Source organism: Dromiciops gliroides, chromosome 1 (genome assembly GCF_019393635.1).
Source record: "Dromiciops gliroides isolate mDroGli1 chromosome 1, mDroGli1.pri, whole genome shotgun sequence".
Lineage (NCBI taxonomy): Eukaryota > Metazoa > Chordata > Mammalia > Microbiotheria > Microbiotheriidae > Dromiciops > Dromiciops gliroides.
Window position 1 is genome coordinate 188,967,261 of NC_057861.1, and position 18,044 is coordinate 188,985,304.

Here is an 18,044-nt window from a genome sequence, read left to right on the forward strand (position 1 = left end):
GGTCAGTTTCATTTTTGTCTTTGTATGCCCAGCCCAGCCCAGTGCTTTGGACATATTGTTTGTAGAATTTAACCGAATCTGTATGGCTTGTGTGAACAAGAGATTTCCCCGCATGATGGCATGTCACCTGGTCTTTAATGCCTTTAGCACTAAGTCTTGCATAGAATGGATATTGGACAAAAATGAGATGACTGACTTTGACATCTACAAGCACATTTCAAGGACATGCTCCCAAATGTCCATCAAAAGGTGGTACTATCATGGGCCTAGTTTCACTACAAGACCTTAGGTAACTTTTTGAGGTGTTTTATGGGGGGGGGGGGCGGAATCTATACAAATTTATATGTATTTTGCTGCACCATTAAAAGGACCACTGAACAACACCTAACTCTAATGAAGCACTCCTATGACTGTTTTATATGTATGAAATATATGTAGATATTTGTAAGGAGTTTTTATTTTTTCTTGATGGGGTGGTGTGTAAATCTTGCATTTATAAATGTAATGAGGTTATTGAATGAAAAAATATATATACAGCTTTTATAAATGATTGTATACTGACTGAATACGTTTAAAAGAAAAAATATATTTTGAAACATGCTCTGCCTTGAAAAGAGGTGACAAGCCTTTTGTATTCTGCTCTTTGTTTTTAAGTGAATAAGTTTCCTAATGCAAAATAAGTTTACAACTTCAATGTTCTTTTTTTTTTTTTTTGCAGGACAATTGGGGTTAAGTGACTTGCCCAGGGTCACACAGCTAGTAAGTGTTAAGTGTCTGAGGTCGGATTTGAACTCAGGTACTCCTGAATCCAGGGCCAGTGCTCTATCCACTGTGCCATCTAGCTGCCCCGGTTTTTTTTTTTTTTAATGTTCTTTTTTAAAAATGTGGTACTATCACTTGAAATCCCATGAGACCGGCTCAGTTCTTTGCACAGGTGTATGATTAATATAATGCTCCTGTAAGAACCAGCCAAGGCCTGGGGTTCTGATGATTGGCAGTGCATGTCAATTTAATATAATTTAGTATATATTTGTTAAGAACTGACTAGGTCTATGTGAAGTGGAGTGTACCAGAAGTCATTGATATAAAGATGATACAAGTTGATCATTTGTTAAATGACTATTATGTATGGAGGTGACAAAGGCAAAGTAACCACTGCCTTTAAGTTTACAGTCTATCAGGGAAATTATGTGCATATATAAGAAAATACAAAATGTATACCAAGTAAATACAAGGTAATGGGGGTGAGTGGGTTAAAGGGAGGGGAATTAGGGTAGGTCTCATCTAAAAAGTGGACACCTTCAAGGAGTTTACAAGCTAATGAGGAGATAAGACTAATAGACAAACAGCTATTAGAAGTCAGAAGCTATAAGTGTATGTAAAAGAGAGATAAGAAAATAGGGGATCACTTCTAGAAGCTGGGGGAAGGGACGGGAGAGTCAGAGAAGGCTTCATAGAAGAGGTGACACGAGCTGTAAAAGAAAAAATTTGATAAGCTGAAGTTTAGAGGGTGTCCTGCTAGACAAGGAAGAAGGCCTGCATCAAGGCACAAAAGTGGGAGAAAGCTGGGCAAGATCAGGAAATAACCAGTGGTCTACTTCAATGGGACCAGAGCTTACAGAAATAGGATTAGTGAGAAATAAATTTGGAAAGATACAATGGAATCAGATTGTGACGGGCCATAAATACTAAGATAAGGTATTTGTTTTTAATTCTATAAATAGTTACAAATGCATGTGACAGTGCTTAGGATGAAGGAAGAATCCTGGTCGTTTTTTTAATACCCAAAGAGCACCTTATGTCACCGCTGCTGCCACCAGAAAGACCAGTTAGAGTCCCTAAGAAAAGCACTCGCCCTTGCAGAAGTCACATTATTCCCTCTCTGAGAGGTTCCCTGGCTAAATCCTCCTAGATCAGCGACAAAGATGCGAATCTTTATCATACAAGATGGGCAAAAGGATATATAACCAAATCTCTGAAGCAGGGATAAGTTCTCTTATTTGCGGAGAGATGCTGAGATGGAGAAAAGGATGCTAAAGCTATAAGTGGGGGCAAGAAGTACTGGGCTTTGCCAGGGACCAGGTTCCCTGCGCAGAGTCCCGGCTACAGTTTAACCCTTGGCTGGGGACGAAGGTAAATCTTGGACCCGACACCAGAACGCCTCAAGCACAAGAGGGGCGCTAGATGGATGTCAGAGGAAAGGAACCCCCGAATCTTAGCCCTAGAAGGGGGCTCCGCAGGCATCTAGTGCAACCCCAGACCCGAATAGGAAATCTCCACTTTGAGAGATCCGAGGAAAGCGAACCTCTTTTCAGGTTGGCGGATACATTTCCGGGCTAGAATGGCCTTCCAAGCTCCCTTCTCCTCACCAGTAACGCCAGAGCGTGCTGGGGTTTGCCGTGAGCTCAAGGGGGAGGGAGCAGCTAGCGCGGGGACAGCGCATCGAGCCAGGTGCAGAGTCCGGGGAGGGAGGGAGGGAAGGAGGAGGGGAGGAAGAAGCCCGGCGTCGGACCCAGAGAAGGGGGCGTGGGGAGAGTGCGTACTGGGGTTGCGCTGCGCGACCCCGAGCGCTCGCTGCTCCGCCCGCCTCAGCCTGCAAGTCTCTGCTCCGCTGCTTCTCTGCACCCCGGATCCAGCTCACCCCAAACCCCGGAGCTCACTCGCCTGTTTGCTGCTGCCGCCGCCGCCGCCGCCTCCTGAGCCATGACCAGCTGCTTGCAGCTGCAGAACTGCCGGGCCCTGCGACTGGCCTGGCCGCCTACTGGCGCTAATCCCCGCCCCCGCCCCCGCTGCTCTCTCCCTCTCCCGCCTCTGCCAGCGGGGCCACTAGCCGGGCCCGGCCCCCACCCGCTCCGAGGCTACAGCGGGGGTCCGGCCGGCCTTCCCCAGACCTTGCTGCGCACCGACGCCTTTGTGGGGGGCCGCTGGCTGCCCGCAGCCGCAGGCACCTTCCCGGTGCAGGACCCGGCCAGCGGTGCTCAGCTAGGACGAGTGGCGGACTGCGGGGCGGCCGAGGCCCGGGGGGCCGTGAGCGCTGCCCACCAGGCGTTCTGCAGCTGGAGGGGGGTCTCTGCCAAGGTGAGAGCGCCCTGGGGAGGAAGAGAAAGTGGGTCCTGCCAGAATAAGCGACTCTCCTCCCCCAGAGAAGGGGACTTCGCCAAGGTCAACCCTACTACCCATCAGTGAGGTTTGGTACTAGAACTAGGGCATCTAGAGCTAATGGCAAAAGAGAGAAAGGGAAAGATAATCAGTGATTGGGTGCTGGTGACCTCTGAACTCAGAGTAATCTCCCTCTCCTCCCAGGAGAAAAGAGAGAGAATCAGTCTCCCAGATTTGGATCTGGGAAGCTCCACTACGCTTGAAGGAAGGGGATTCTTTCTTAAAGATGTTCATTTACTTGAGGATGGGCTTTGCAAAGTCACCAGCCTCACTCTGTCCTCCTTTCCTTTCCTCTTCTCTCCTTTCCATATAGGAAATCATACGCTCACCTGTGGACGTTCTGCCCTTAAGGAATACAAATTTTCAGGAACCTCAGCAAGATTTCTTGGGGTTTACCATCTGAGGACCGTTCCTTAAACCTAAATAATTCTGACTCTCATTGATTGGTCAACAGTAAGGCCCAGACCAGGCCTCATTTTGCCTTTCTTTGGCCTCTTAATGGCTCTGGGTGGTTCTAAATAGTAATTGTAACTTTTTTAGGGTCTTCCCCCTCTTCTCCCCCTCCCCCTCTTTTTTTTGACTAGGTACAAGAGGCCTTTCTTTGCGTCTCTTCTTTCCTAACCTTAATCACTGAATGGGCATTGCCTCAGGCAAACTGAGATCCTTGAAAAGCCTTAGCTTAACAGGCCAAGGTTCCCTCCAACATCCGAGGCCATCTCCAGTTGTCCTGATATATATATCTTGCCACTGAACCCAGATGGCTCTGGAGGAGAGAGTGAGACCAGTGACTTTGCCCAGCCTTTCCTCTCTTAAAACCCCCATTCATTGCAAATCATGACATCTGTCATGGTCCTCTTCAAAAAGGAAGGGCAACAATAACATGGGCAACCAATCACTGATTACCTTTCCCTTTTCCTATTTGGCCACTAACCCTAAATGCCCTAGTTCTAGTATCAACTCTCCCTTTTCTTTCTCTACATATCCTTTTCATGAGATTTATTCACAAGAGGGAAAGAAAATAAAATCAAGAAGGTATGCATAGGGGAAGGAATTAAGAAAGTCAAGCAAAAGAATGCAGACTAGGGGCAGCTAGATGGCACAGTGGATAGAGCACCAGCCCTGGAGTCAGGAGGACCTGAGTTCAGATCCCGCCTCAGACGCTTAACACTTACTAGCTGTGTGACCCTAAGCAAGTCACTTAACCCCAATTGCCTCACAAAAAAAAAAAGAAATTAAAAAAAAAAAAAAGAAAGAAATTGAGGGAGGGATCCGGAAGTTTTCCATAGATGGCATCACCTAAGTCAACTAACTGCTGAAGAAAACTGGGGCTTCTAAGAGGCAGAAGTGAGATGATAGTATATTCCAGACCCAGACAGTGTCCAGAGGCAGGAGATAGATACTATGTATGGGGAATGTCTACTCAACCCATTTGGCTGGAATGTATGTAGTATGAAGGGGAGTAATAGGTAACAGGCCTGAAAAGGTAGTAAGCAGTCAAATTGTAGACTTAATTGGTGTCAGACTCAATAGCAGTAGATCCTATAGGCCACATATTGACTTTGTTGTTTAGTCGTTTTCAGCTGTGTCTGGTTCTGTGACCCCTTTTGGGGGGGGGGGGGCGGTTCTTGGCAAAGATACTGGCGGGTTTTGCCCTTTTCTTCTCTAACTCGTTTTATAAATGAGGAAACTGAGGCAAACAGGGTTAAGTAACTTACCCGGCGTCACACAGCTAGGAAGTGTCTGAACTCAGGTCTTCCTGACTCCAGGCCTGGTGCTCTGTTGCACAAATTCACATTTTCTGTTCCTTATTGTATTTTTATTTACTTTGTTAAACATTTCCCAGTTACATTTTAATCTGGTGCTGGGTGCACTGTGGAGTTTTGCAGACAGGAACCTGGCAAGCTGGAGTTTAACATGTATTGTAGAGGACTTTAAAAGCCAGTCTGGGGGCAGCTAGATAGTGCAGTGGATAGAGCACCAGCCCTGGAGTCAGGAGGACCTGAGTTCAAATCCGGCCTCAAATACTTAACACTTACTAGCTGTGTGACCCTGGGCAAGTCCTTTAACCCCAGTTGCCTCACTTAAAAAAAAAACAACAACAACCAAAAAAAAAGCCAGTCTGGAGATTTTGTATTTTATCATAGAGGCAATAGGGAGCCATTGAAAATTTTAGACTGAGAGTGATGTGATCAGATCTGTGGGGTTTTTTAATATCAATTTAGCAACGGTGTGGAGGACAGATTATAAAGGGCAGAGACCATGGAAGCATGGAGCTCAGTTGTTGTTTATCTCATTTTGAAGAAGACCAATGACATTTTGCAGGAGACCAAGCAAGAGTGACTATGTGAGTAGAAATAAGGGAACATGTGAAAGGATGGTGTAGTGCAAGAATTATTGATCTAGGGTCCAAAAATTGCTTTTTTAATATTTTGGTAAATGTATTTCAATATAATTGATTTTTTGTGATCCTTTAATTTATGCATTTAAAAACATTTTTTGAGAAGGGATCCATAAGTGATACCAGATTGCCAAAGGGGACCATGACCCAAAAAAGGCTGAGTCCCAGTTGTAGAGGTGGAATTGAAAATGATGGGGTAAAGGAAAGGGATGCATCAGTGGTAACACCAAGATTCCAAAACTGGTTGGCTGAATGGATGGTATTATCTTTAAAAAAAATAGGAAGGGGCAACTAGGTGGTGCAGTGGCTAAAGCACCGGCCCTGGAGTCAGGAAGACCTGAGTTCAAATCTGGCCTCAGACACTTGACACTTACTAGCTATGTGACCCTGAGCAAGTCACTTAACCCCAATTGCCTCACCCCCCCCAAAAAAAAGAAATAAAAAAATAGGAAAATTTGAAGGGGGCATAGGTTTAGGGGAAAATATCATGAGTTCCTTTTATACATGTTGACTTTTTGAGATTCCTGTGGGGCCTCCAGATGGAGAGATCTAACAGTTCATAACCCATGACAGGAATTCAGCAGTAAGATTAGGGTTGACTCTATTAGGATATATAGATTTAGGATTCATTTCATAGATTGAATTGCATAATTGAATGCTTGGGGTTTGATGAGATCACCAAGTAAGAAACTGGAGAGAGAGAGAAGGGTTAGGGTTAGGGTTAGAAGCCTAGGACAGAATCCCTACACTTAATAGGTGGGAGAAAAGCAAAGATCCATAAATAACAATCAAAATGGAAGGAATAGAAAGAACCAAAAGGGAAAAGTGTCATGGAAACCAAAGGAAGGAATATGCTAGAAAAGTGGGTGGTTGACATTGTTAGAAGCCACAAAAAGGTCAAGTAACATGAGGACTGAAAAAAGACCTCTGGATTTAATAGTTTTTTGTTTGTTTCATGGGGCAATGAGGGTTAAGTGACTTGCCCAGGGTCACGCAGCTAGTAAGTGTCAAGTGTCTGAGGCTGCATTTTAACTCAGGTCCTCCTGAATCCAGGGCTGGTGCTCTATCCACTGCACCACCTACCTGCCCTCTGGATTTAATAATTAAGAGATTATTGCTAACTTTTTTTTTTTTTTGGTGAGGCAATTGGGGTTAAGTGACTTGCTCAGGGTCACACAGCTAGTTAGTGTTAAGTGTCTGAGGCCGGATTTGAACTCAGGTACTCCTGACTCCAGGGCTGGTGCTCTATCCACTGTGCCACCTAGCTGCCCCTATATTGCTAACTTTAAAGAGCAGTTTTAGTGGAGTGTGAGGATTAGAAACCAGGTTCTCGAAAGGATTTAAGAAGTTAATGAGAAGAGAGGAAACAGGGATAATTGTAAGACTCTTCTCCTAAAATAGGAAACTGGGGAATAAATAACTTGAGTGTGCGAAAAAACTAAATGAAGGATTTTTGTTTGTTTCTTTTAGAGATGGGAGAAAACTGGACATTTGTGGGCAGCAGGAAAGGAGCTAGTAGATAAGGAGGTTGGGAGATCTTAAAGAAAGAGAATTATCAAAGTGGGGAAATTTCCAGAGAAGATGAGAAGGAGTGGGTCAAGAGCACAAATACAGGGGTGGACTTTTGGTAAGGAAAAAGAACTACATTTTTATCAGACACTTGAGCAGAGGAGATGAGAAAGTAGACTAGACTAAAAGAAGGAACTTGCAATGGAGGCTAGGAGGCAGGATTCTCTGCCGAGAGGAAGGTGAGAGGAGATGGTATAGGAGGTTTGAGGAGAGTTGAGAAGATTTTGAAATAGCTGCTATGAGGAGTATAGGTGAGTATAAGTCAAAGAATAAAAGGACTGCCATGTAGTAGCAAGGGACTAATATGCAATAACATACATTTATGGTGAACCCAGTCAGCATGATTATATGATTTTTTACCAGAATCACAAGAGTAGGAGTGGAGAAAATGGAGGGTAAGGGCGGCTCCAAATTAGAATTTAAGAAGGCCATGATTAGCCAAGAACAAAGAGAGAATCTCAAGGGGAGTATTTAACAAGATATGATTGACAGACAAGGATTGAATCCCTGGGACTTAAATCTCAAGAAGAGAGAGGGTGGTGTATAGTTGAACTGAAGAGAGGAAAATGAAGCCAGAGCAAGGATGAAATGGAATCTGGGGAAACAGGGAAGGAAGGAGGGAACAAGAATTTATTAAGCGCCTACTATATGCCCGGCACTTTGCTAACTGCTTTACTTATATCTCATTTGATCCTAACAACTACCTCTCGAGATAAGTGACTAGACATCTTTGCAAGGACGAAGCATATATTTAGGAAGAGTAATGCGGGGAAGGAAATGGAAGAATAGCTGATGGTGTAAGATGGCAGAGTGGAGAATATCAATTGTATTTTATGGAAGTAGAACCCTTATGGGTCATGGGGAGATACAAGGGTATGACCATCCTTCTTTATAGCTGAGGTAGAATGAAAGTATAGGTCATAAAAATTGAGGACTATGATGAACTGGGAAAATGAGGTGGGGGAAAAAAAGAAAACAAGGGAGCATCCTAGGTATGTTAAATTTCCTAAGAATGAGGGCAGAGATTAGGATGGAGAGGAAAACTATAAACTAAGTACTCAGTTCCTTGAGAAGGTAGGAAGAATGACAGGGAACAACAGATGATTATGACCAAGATCTGTTTAGGGTGGATTTAGGGTGTTTATGGATGGAGCAAATGTCAAAGAAGAGGTTGCTGAGTCTGGACAACAAAGGGACCATCCAGAAGCTCGAGTGAGGTGCGAGAAGCACTTCTCTTCATCCTGTCACAGGATTTGAGAGAAGCATCCAGTACTGGAGAGTTTTTTAAGAAAGAAAAGTATCTTTTAGGGAAAGCCATTTTCATTAGTGCAAGAAGGTGGGAAATGACATGTAATGAGTAGAGAGTAAAGAGTTTGAAAGAAAGGGAGTTTATTTAAAAACAAACAAAAAAACCCAAAACAATGCCAGGGGTCCCAAAGGTTGAAATGGAATGGGAGGATATGGACTATGTTGGGAGTTGGGCAGAGGTAGATAGGAATGAAAGTGATTGGGATAGGAAATCAACCTGAGATTTCCATGATAGAAGGCACATGAGTGAGAAAACTCTAGGGGTACTAGATGGCAAAGTGGCTAGAGAACTGGGCCTAGAGTCATGAGGACCTGAGTTCAAATCCAGCCTCATTTAATAGTTGTGTGACCCTGGGCAAGTCACTTAACCCCGATTGCCTCGAAAAAGGAAAGAAAAGAAAACTCTAGTTGCAGGTTGACATTTTCTCTGCAAGTTGGAGATTTGTCTGGGCCACCCAGCCAGTGTGTATTAGAGGCACAACCTCGACTTATGTCTTTGTAGTTTCAAGGCTGGAAAATAGGAAAGGGAAAACAAAGGAGGGGGAGATTTTCACCTCAGAAGATGTTGACCAAATCACAGTGGTAAAGAGAGTAGAAACCTCTATGGTGGGAGTTTTTCCTCTTTCATATAGGGGAATAAACAGTTGATTGTGGATGCCATCTTATTAGATGAACCACACTGTTCTGACATTCTTTTCATCTTTATTTCTGAAACAAAGGGTTCTTAAATCTAGAAACAGCTAGTGTTGATGTTGTCATCTGTTTCATACCTAGAGACCTAGCACAGGTGGATCCCTGTGTTTGCTCCATGAAATGGGCTCAGATCCTGTCTGAGCTTTGGACTTGTCAGGAGACTCGGATTTCAGCCCCAGTTCCCTAAATTGTTATGTAATGTTGCTATAGTAAGGGCCAAAATTTAACATACAAAGCGTTAATTGGGTGACTCGCCAGAATATTGGGGTCCTGGAAATATGAGGGACCTTTAGGTTCAAAGCTCCCTCCCCTCTGAAGTGCCCTTGATGTCTGCTTCCTCTTCTGTAAAATGGAGATATAATACTTGTACTACCCACAGCATTCTCAGGACCTTGCCTGGAGTTCAAGAATCACTTATTCTTTCTGTTCCCTCCTCCTTCTTCCATATAGTTGGACTGGAACCAGTGTATTATTTCATCTTGGAGGCAGAATTTATTTTTTTAATCCTTTTGTTTTCCCTGGCAAACTTCTCTTCATTCTAGTTTCTAGTCATATACAAATATATAAATGGTAATAACCATTTCTCTTTTCTCTCCAACAGTGTCATCTTCTGTGTTAGTGATCTTTCTTGACCTCAGAAGTTTACTCCAGACTTGCATATGCTTTTTTCTTGCCAACGGGTCCTGTTTTCGTTTTTCTTTCATCTGTCCTAAAATGACCTGTTGCTTGCATCATATGTTTATGTATTTACATGTATGAACTCATAGGCTCCGTGTTGTGTTGAGTAAAGGAGATGTAACTGGTATTTTATTGTTGCTATTAAAGGTCTATGACGCCTTTTTTTTTCAAGGAGCGCCAAGCATTTTAAGTTTTACGGGCACTGGTCTAAAGAACACCCTGATGAAGTAATAAAAGGAAACTTGTTGGGCCACTCAGGAGAGTGAGGAGGAATAATCCAGATGAAGAAGAGTGCGAATACAGGTTCAGACTGTTTGTTCACACATAGACTAGGAAAAGCACTCATGTCGACATTTTCTTCTTGGGGAATATAGGGGCAGGATAATTTGTGCTTGTAGTTTGGCAGGTGTGTAGGCACATGTTCTGTTAGTCAAGCATCCTTACACCTAATGTGCTTTGAATATCCCTACCTGATAGGAAACATTCTTCCTTAGCCTGGTATGTAAGCCTCTTCACAAGCACGTTACTCCTCCCCCTCCCTCCTTCTCTCTTCCACCTTGCCTCTTCATTCATGCATGCCGCTTCACTTCCCATGTCTTGAACACCCACCTCTCCCCTCTGTTTTGAGCTTTACAAAAGAATGGATTGACTTGGAGGCCTTTCGGCAGAAAGGTTCAGACAGAAGCTGTCTGAACAATTATTGGGGATATAGAGGATTCCGTTTGTATATGACTAGATGTCTAGGGCCCTTTCAATTCTCCGGATTTTGCAATTCCTCTTATCTCGCTATTGAAATACTCTTCCTCCTTTAAAACTTAGCTCTGGAGGCAGCTAGATGGTGCAGTGGATAGAGCACCGGCCCTGGATTCAGGAATACGAATTCAGGAGTTCGAATCTGGCCTCAGACATTTAACACTAGCTGTGTGACCCTGGGCAAGTCACTTAACCCCAATTGCCTCACCAAAAAAAAAAAACAAACCAAAACTTAGCTCAGCTTCCCTCTTTTCCATGAAGCCTTCCCTGAGTCCTTCCCCTTTCCCAGCTTTCCCTTCCCAGTCCCCCAATCTGAACATGATTTCTCCATTCCCAAAACTTCCTAGAAGGCTTTGTCCAGATCTCTCCTTGCCTTTATCACATTGTACCTAGTATCATACTTATTTGTGTCTGTCATATTCCCCCAGTAGATTCTAGCTCCTTGAAGGAAGGGACTATGCCAGGTCAAGTGAACAAGCATTGATTTATTAAGCATCTATTTGCCAGACACAGTGGTAAGTGCTGAGGGTGCAAAGAAGGGCTCTCAGTGAGCCCTCAATCTAACTGGGGGACAGTGTGCATACAACGGCAGATAGTTACTAAAGGGAGGCATTAGCATTAAACGGGTTTGGGTAAGGCTTCTCCCAGAGGGTGGAATTTTAACTGAGACTTGAAGGAAGCCAGGAGACAAGGAAGGAGGGAAAATACCTAGAATTAGGAGATAAAATATTCTGTTGGAGGATAAGCAAGGAATCCTGTGTCACTCACTAGATTGCAGTGTATATAAAAAGAAGTAACCTAGAAAAAGACTGGAAAAGTAGGTAGAGGTCATCTTATGAGGGGCTTTTAAAAGACAGGATTTTATGTCATTTTTCATCTTTTTATCCTATTTCTATAAATGTTTTTCCTTCGCTTCTTGTGCTGATTTATCTCTCATCTCCTGTCCCTTAACCTGGGCATGTCTTAAGCTTCCGTCTTTGGTTTTCTTCCTTATTTGGACCCTCTCCTTTGGTGATCATCAGTCCTGTGTTTGAAGCTGTTTCCTTGACATGGATGATTCTCAAGTTGTCATCTCTAGTTGTGATATTTCTCTGAAACTAGAGTCATACTGCCAGCTGGACATCACTACCTGTATGGACCATTAGCACTTCAAATTCAACATGAATAAAACTGAACTCATATTTCCTTCCACCCTCCCACCAGAACCTGTTCCTCTTGATTCTCCTATCTCTGGGGAAATGGTGATACCACTGACAGTGTCACCCATGCCTGTAACCTTGGAGTCATATTTGACTCCTCCCTTTCCCTCATCCCACATTTCTTATTTTTTTTTCATCTCACATTTCTAATCAGTTGGCAAGTCCTATCCATTTTATCTCTGAAGTATCCCTGGTATGCGTCCCCTCCTTACCATTTCTACTGTCCCCACCCTAGACTGGGCCCTTATTACCTCTCCCCTATTTTATTATGGTAACCTTCTGACTGGTCTTTCCACTTCCAGTCTTTCCTCCCTCCACTTCATCTTACACACCATTGCTAGACAGTTTTCCTCATACACAGACCTGATCTTGTCACTCTAGTGTTCAAAAATGTTTGATGAGCAATCAGACAGAAGAAATCATTGGAGACAAAATAAATGGGTCTGATTATGACAGTGGTAGGAGGTTGGAGGTGTTTAGCTTTGGGGGAAAAAAAAACTATCTACTTACTCCCTCTTGGATGGCCCCCACCTTCTGCATGTAAGACTACTCTGTAACCCTGGTTCTCCCCTCTCGACTTTCTCTGTAGAATTAGCCCCATTTCTTGGGGGAGGGTTTTCTTTAAACTTTTTGTGGGAAGAGGAGACTTTCTGAAGCCTTGCAAATACCTCTGCAGAGAAGTGAATCCCGGTCTTTATTTGTAAGTCGCTTTCTCCCAATCCCCTTGTTTGGCTCCCTACATTTTATTCTGTATACTTGCTTTTCTCTGATGTTATCTGCCTTGGGAAAGGAGTAGCTGATCTTCCACTCTCAGCCCCAGGTTTCTTCAAGCTGATAAATAGTTGCTTATGATAAAGGAATTTTGCATAACAAAAGGCAGTATCTTAGGGACAAATGAAACTGGTTAGTTTTTTTTAAATGCCCGCATATCAAATAAAGATCTATAATCTATAAGGAAGTAATGCATATTTATAAGATTAATAATATATATTTCCTCACTGGAGGAATGGTGAGAGGATACAGATAATTCACAGCGGAGGAAATATCAACCGTTAGTAACCACATGAAAAGATAATTAAATTTCTTATAACCATCAGGGAAATGCATATCAAGGCAATCAGTAGATGCCACCTTTTACCCAATAAGAGAGCAGAAATAACAAACAAAAATAGTAAAAATTCATTGCTGGTGGAACTGCCATGGTTAACAAATTTGTTTGAAAAGAACAATATGGCACTGGATAGAAAATAACAAAACTGTTCTACCCAGTGATTCCATTGCTAGGAATTTCCAAAAAAACACTTCATAAAAGGGACTCATCTACATAAATATGTCATCAATAGCTTTCTTTGTCATAGCAAAAAAAGATAGAAACACTCTATATGGTCAGCAGTTTTGAGAATAGCTGAATAAGTTTTGATGTCTTCATGTAATGAAATATACTGTTTTTAAAATATAACTATGAAACATACTGGGGAGTATGGAAAGACCTCTACAAATTGATATAGAATAAAATCAGCAGAACCAGAACTTTATATACTTAGACTGCAGACATACACCAATTATAGCCCTCTATTCAAAAAGGATTGTTGTTGTTTGTCTTTCCTTTTCAAAGAGAACCATGACATTGGAAGTTGGTGGTCATGACCTGCAGTGAATTGGATTTAAGTGAGGGAGGGCTATACAAAGTCACCAGCTTCACTCTCTTCTCCAGAGCCATGTGGGTCCAGTGGTAAAATATACATCAGGATGGGGCAGCTAGGTGGCGCAGTGAATAAAGCACCCGCCCTGGATTCAGGAGGACCTGAGTTCAAAGCCGGCCTCAGACACTTGACACTAGCTGTGTGACCCTGGGCAAGTCACTTAACCCTCACTGCCCTGAAAAAAAAAACAAAAACAAAACATACATACACACACACACACACATACATCAGGACTACTAGAGATGGCCCTGGGTGTCTGAGGCAATCGGGGTTATGTGGTTTGTCCAGGGTCACACAGCTAGTAAGTGTCTGAGGTGAGATTTGAACTTAAGTCCTCCTGACTCCAGGGCAAGTGCTCTATCTACTGTGCCACCTAGCAGCAAAAAGGATTAAAAAAAGAAGAAAGGAGGAAAAACTGGGCCCAAGGTGGTGGAACTTTTTGTCAGCCTATAGGAGGACTAAACAAGTGTTGTCATTTCTTATTTTGTTTTTTGCTTTATTCATTCAGTTATGACTTTTTTAAGGGCTAAGGATTTTTACAATAAGATTTTTACTCCTTGTTTTACATTTAATTATTTTTGATGATGATTGTTTATCACTTTAAAATATATACAAAAACCCTTGATTTCCCATTTCCTATCGAATAAAATCCCATCCTTATTATTAATCAACAACTTATTAAGTACCCACTGTATGGCAGGCACTGGGGTTACAGAGACAAAATTGAACCAGTCCCTGCCCTCCCTCAATATATCGCTTATATTGAGGGAGACACCTGTGTACACAGAAGGTAAGTAAGTGCACATGAAATAAATACAAGGGAAGTTTTTTTTTTTTTTTTTTAATTGGAGGCACTAAAAGCTGAGGAAGATCAAGAAAGATCTCCCATAGAGGTAGCTGTTGAGCTGAGGAAACCAATAATTCCAAGAAGGAAAGGTAAATATATTCTAGGCTTGGAGGACAGCATGACCAAAGGCACAAAGATGGAGAATGGAGTCTTCCATAGGGAACAATCAGAAGATCATTTGGGCTGGGCTGGACCAAACTGGAAATTACTCTACTTTCTGTTCCCAGCCTCATTTCTTACTGTTACCTTTCACACAACCTCAATCACACAGATTTCTTCGCTCTTAATTTTGAGTTCTGGGCTTACCCCATCTCTCTCTCTCTCTTTTGCTCACATCATCTCACATGGCTGGAATGTTTTGAGGAATTTATAGTTCTTTGAACCAAGGGCCAATTAGATAATGTTCTCTGTGTTTTATTTGTCCTTTAGGAAAGGAGTTCATTACTACGAAAGTGGTATGATCTGATGATAAAGAATAAAGATGACCTTGCCAAGATAATCACAGCTGAAAATGTGAGTACAGCGAGTGGCTTGTCTGACTCCCATAGCTTTTCCTCTGGTCAGTGATTTTTTCTGGCTTGAAGCTGCCCCGAAGATCAGTAAGTAGCCAATAGCTGGGTTGATGTATAAATATGCTCCTCTGAGACTGTCTGTCTGTCTGTCTATCTATCAATCTGTCTGAAAGGTTCAAGTGAAGCTCTCCTTATTTTCTTATGCTAAAAAATGGAAGAGTAATTTTAAGCAGAGGTAGAATGACCATTTGTTGAGTATGTTATAGAGGGATTCTTGTTCAGCTATGTATTGAATAGGGTGGCCCTGGCATCTCTTCTGTGTGGGTGTGTCTGGGTGTATTCAGGACTCCTTTGCTAAACAAAGGCCTTTGTATTCCCTTTAATATTTTTGTTATTGTACAGTGAGAGATGAGTAAATTAAAATAATAAATAAATAAAATAATGATACTCAGCCTACTGATTAGTCAAATATTGCAGTGGATCTGTGGTCTCATTGATTTGGAAGTTCTTTCTAACTATGCATATCACCACCCATCCATGCCTGCCTCTGTGACTCTTGTTCATGTCCATGTCCAGATTTGATACGGGGTCCATCCATCTTGCTTGGGGCCTTCTTCACTTTTTGGTGACTTTGGGAAGAGACCAGTGAAAGTACTTAGACTATATACTTGTCATCCCTTGTTCTTGCCCATTTTCCTGAATAGCTATGAAAATTGAAAATTCCTGCACCAAATGTAGACTTTTATCTATATAGCATCATGACATCATAATTATTATTGTGATGATAATGATAATTATTATAGCTAGCATATATATGATACCTGCTATGTGTCAGGTACTCTGCTAAGAGATTTACAGACTTCTCATTTGATCCTCACAACAGCTTTGAAAGTTAGGCGCTGCAGTAACAGCAACATTGTGTTATGAACAATGGTGATAGACTTGACTCTTCACAGCTGTGCAATGATCCAAAACAATTTCAGAGAACTCATGATAGAAAATGTTCTCAACATCCAGAAAAACAACCTGTGGATTATGAATGCAGATTGAACCATACTGTTTCTACTTTGGGGCTGGTTTTTTTTCTTCTTTTTTGAGGTTTTTCCCTTGTGCTCTGATTCTTCTTTCACAATATGACTAATGCAGAAATAGGTTTAATGTGATTGTACATATATAACCTATATCAGATTGCTTTTCCATCTTGGAAAGGAGGGAGGGAAGGAATAGTAGAAGAAAAATTTGAAACTAAAAATCCTATGAAAACAAATGTTGAAAACTATCCTTATATATAACTGAAAAATAATAAAATACTGTTATTTAAAAAAAAAAAGGTAGGTGCTATTATGATCACTATTTTACGGTCAAGGAGACTAAAGCAAATAAAAGTTAAGTTACTTGCCCAGGGTCACACAACCAGTTAAGTGTCTGAGGCTGGATTTGAACTCAGGTCTCTCTGACTTCAAGCCTAGTGCTGTATCTACTGTGTTACCTAACTGCCATAACCTAACTTTTATTTCCTTCATCTATTGTGATTCTGTTTTCTGAGACCCGTGATAAACTGAGGAATTTCTCTACAACAGGAAGATTGGTGAATTGGGAAATTGGGATAAACTGACTATAATCTTTTAAATTTGAAGACTACAGGGGCGGCTAGGTGGCACAGTGGATAAAGCACCAGCCCTGGATTCAGGAGTTCCTGAGTTCAAATCTGGCCTCAGATACTTGACTCTTACTAGCTGTGTGACCTTGGGCAAGTCACTTAACCCCCATTGCCCCACAAAAAACCCCAAAAAACAAACAATAAATTTGAAGACTACAAAATCATATATACAGACCTTTCTTTTTGTTCGTCTTTTCAAAATGCTGAACTTAATATTAGCCTTTTAGATATCAGAGATATCAAATGTGTGACTTTATTATACATTTTTTTTAAATGATGTGTCAAGAGTGCTTTAGTCACTTGTGGAATGGTCTAGTAGATAGAGTTAGGAGGTCAGAAGTAATCCTTCCTCTGATATTAACTGTGTGACTGTCGACAAATCATTTTACTCAGCGTTGTTAGCTAGTTTTAGAAAAGTATAAGTTGTAGTTCTTCAGTGCTGGAAGACCTCCCCCTACCCCTGATGAAGCCACAGGTCATTCAGTAATGGATGTTTGCTTTATATACTTCTGGTTTAATTTTAGGGAAAGCCCCTAAAGGAGGCCCAAGGAGAAGTTCTTTATTCAGCCCTTTTCTTGGAGTGGTTTTCTGAAGAAGCACGACGCATTTATGGAGACATCATTTATACCCCTGCAAAGGACAGGAGGGGCCTGGTCCTAAAGCAGCCTGTTGGGGTGGCTGCCATCATCACCCCAGTAAGTGGAAGGATTTGCTAGATCCTGGATGGATCATTTATAGGGATATGATGAGACTCAACAAATAGCTTATTCATTCTTCAGTATGATAAGGCATACAGTCATCCCTCAACGTTCACATTTCACATTCACAGCTTTAGTTATTTGCAGATTGGCCATTGATAATTAAATGGAAATTTAATAAGTAAGTGGATAATTTAATAATTAAATGGAAATTTTTAGTGGTCTGCCATATACTGCAGAAAATTGCAGACAATACACATATATAAAGAAAACTAAAAAATTTAGTAAGTCGTCAGTGTGTAAATACTGTATATTATTAATCTATTTTTATTGTTTACTACCTTCTCTTTACCATCTAGACTCAGTCACATAATTTCCCCACAGTGCTTTTCCTAGGAGAAGGACTCTTGAATCAAGTGCTACAGCTGCAATGGTAGTTGCAAAAGCTCTTAATAGCATATGAGATACTAATTTTTATGAGTGTGGTGTATTATCTTACTTGTTTTGTATGTTAAGTAAATATGATCAGAATTATTAAAAGTAAAAGTTTGGGGCGGGGCCTAGAGTTATTTCTGGTTTTTCATTTTCACAGGGGTCCTACACCCCAACCCCAACAAATGTCACAGGACGACTAGAATCCTTCTAAAATTTCTGAACCTATTCTTGATTTTCCTGATTCCTTTTCAAAGGTTTCAAAGGTCACTCGGTACTTTTGTTGATAATGTTAGGTGTGGCAATGAAGGGTGAGAGTATATTTTTTAAAAAAAATTAGTGGTTAAGAGTCATATAGGGATGAGTTACTGGAATGCAAGGGCTATGTTTATGGAAAAGGTAATTCGGTGGCATGATGACGTAACCTAATGATAT

The 18,044-nt window shown here is 41.7% G+C and overlaps 2 protein-coding genes across 2 annotated transcripts in view; one reads left to right on the plus strand and one right to left on the minus strand.

Moving 5' to 3' along the window:
- Positions 1-2,771, minus strand: part of GPLD1 (glycosylphosphatidylinositol specific phospholipase D1) — a 67,409-nt gene extending 64,638 nt beyond the window's left edge. The window contains exon 1 of the mRNA XM_043978446.1: positions 2,665-2,771. Coding sequence (XP_043834381.1) covers positions 2,665-2,705 — 41 coding nt within the window. The 5' untranslated portion in view covers positions 2,706-2,771. The remainder of the gene's footprint in view (positions 1-2,664) is intronic.
- The window catches only part of ALDH5A1 (aldehyde dehydrogenase 5 family member A1), a 40,980-nt gene continuing 25,435 nt past the window's right edge, over positions 2,500-18,044 (plus strand). The window contains exons 1-3 of the mRNA XM_043978448.1: positions 2,500-3,078; positions 14,737-14,820; positions 17,004-17,174. Of these exons, the coding sequence (XP_043834383.1) occupies positions 2,704-3,078; positions 14,737-14,820; positions 17,004-17,174 (630 nt within the window). The 5' untranslated portion in view covers positions 2,500-2,703. The remainder of the gene's footprint in view (positions 3,079-14,736; positions 14,821-17,003; positions 17,175-18,044) is intronic.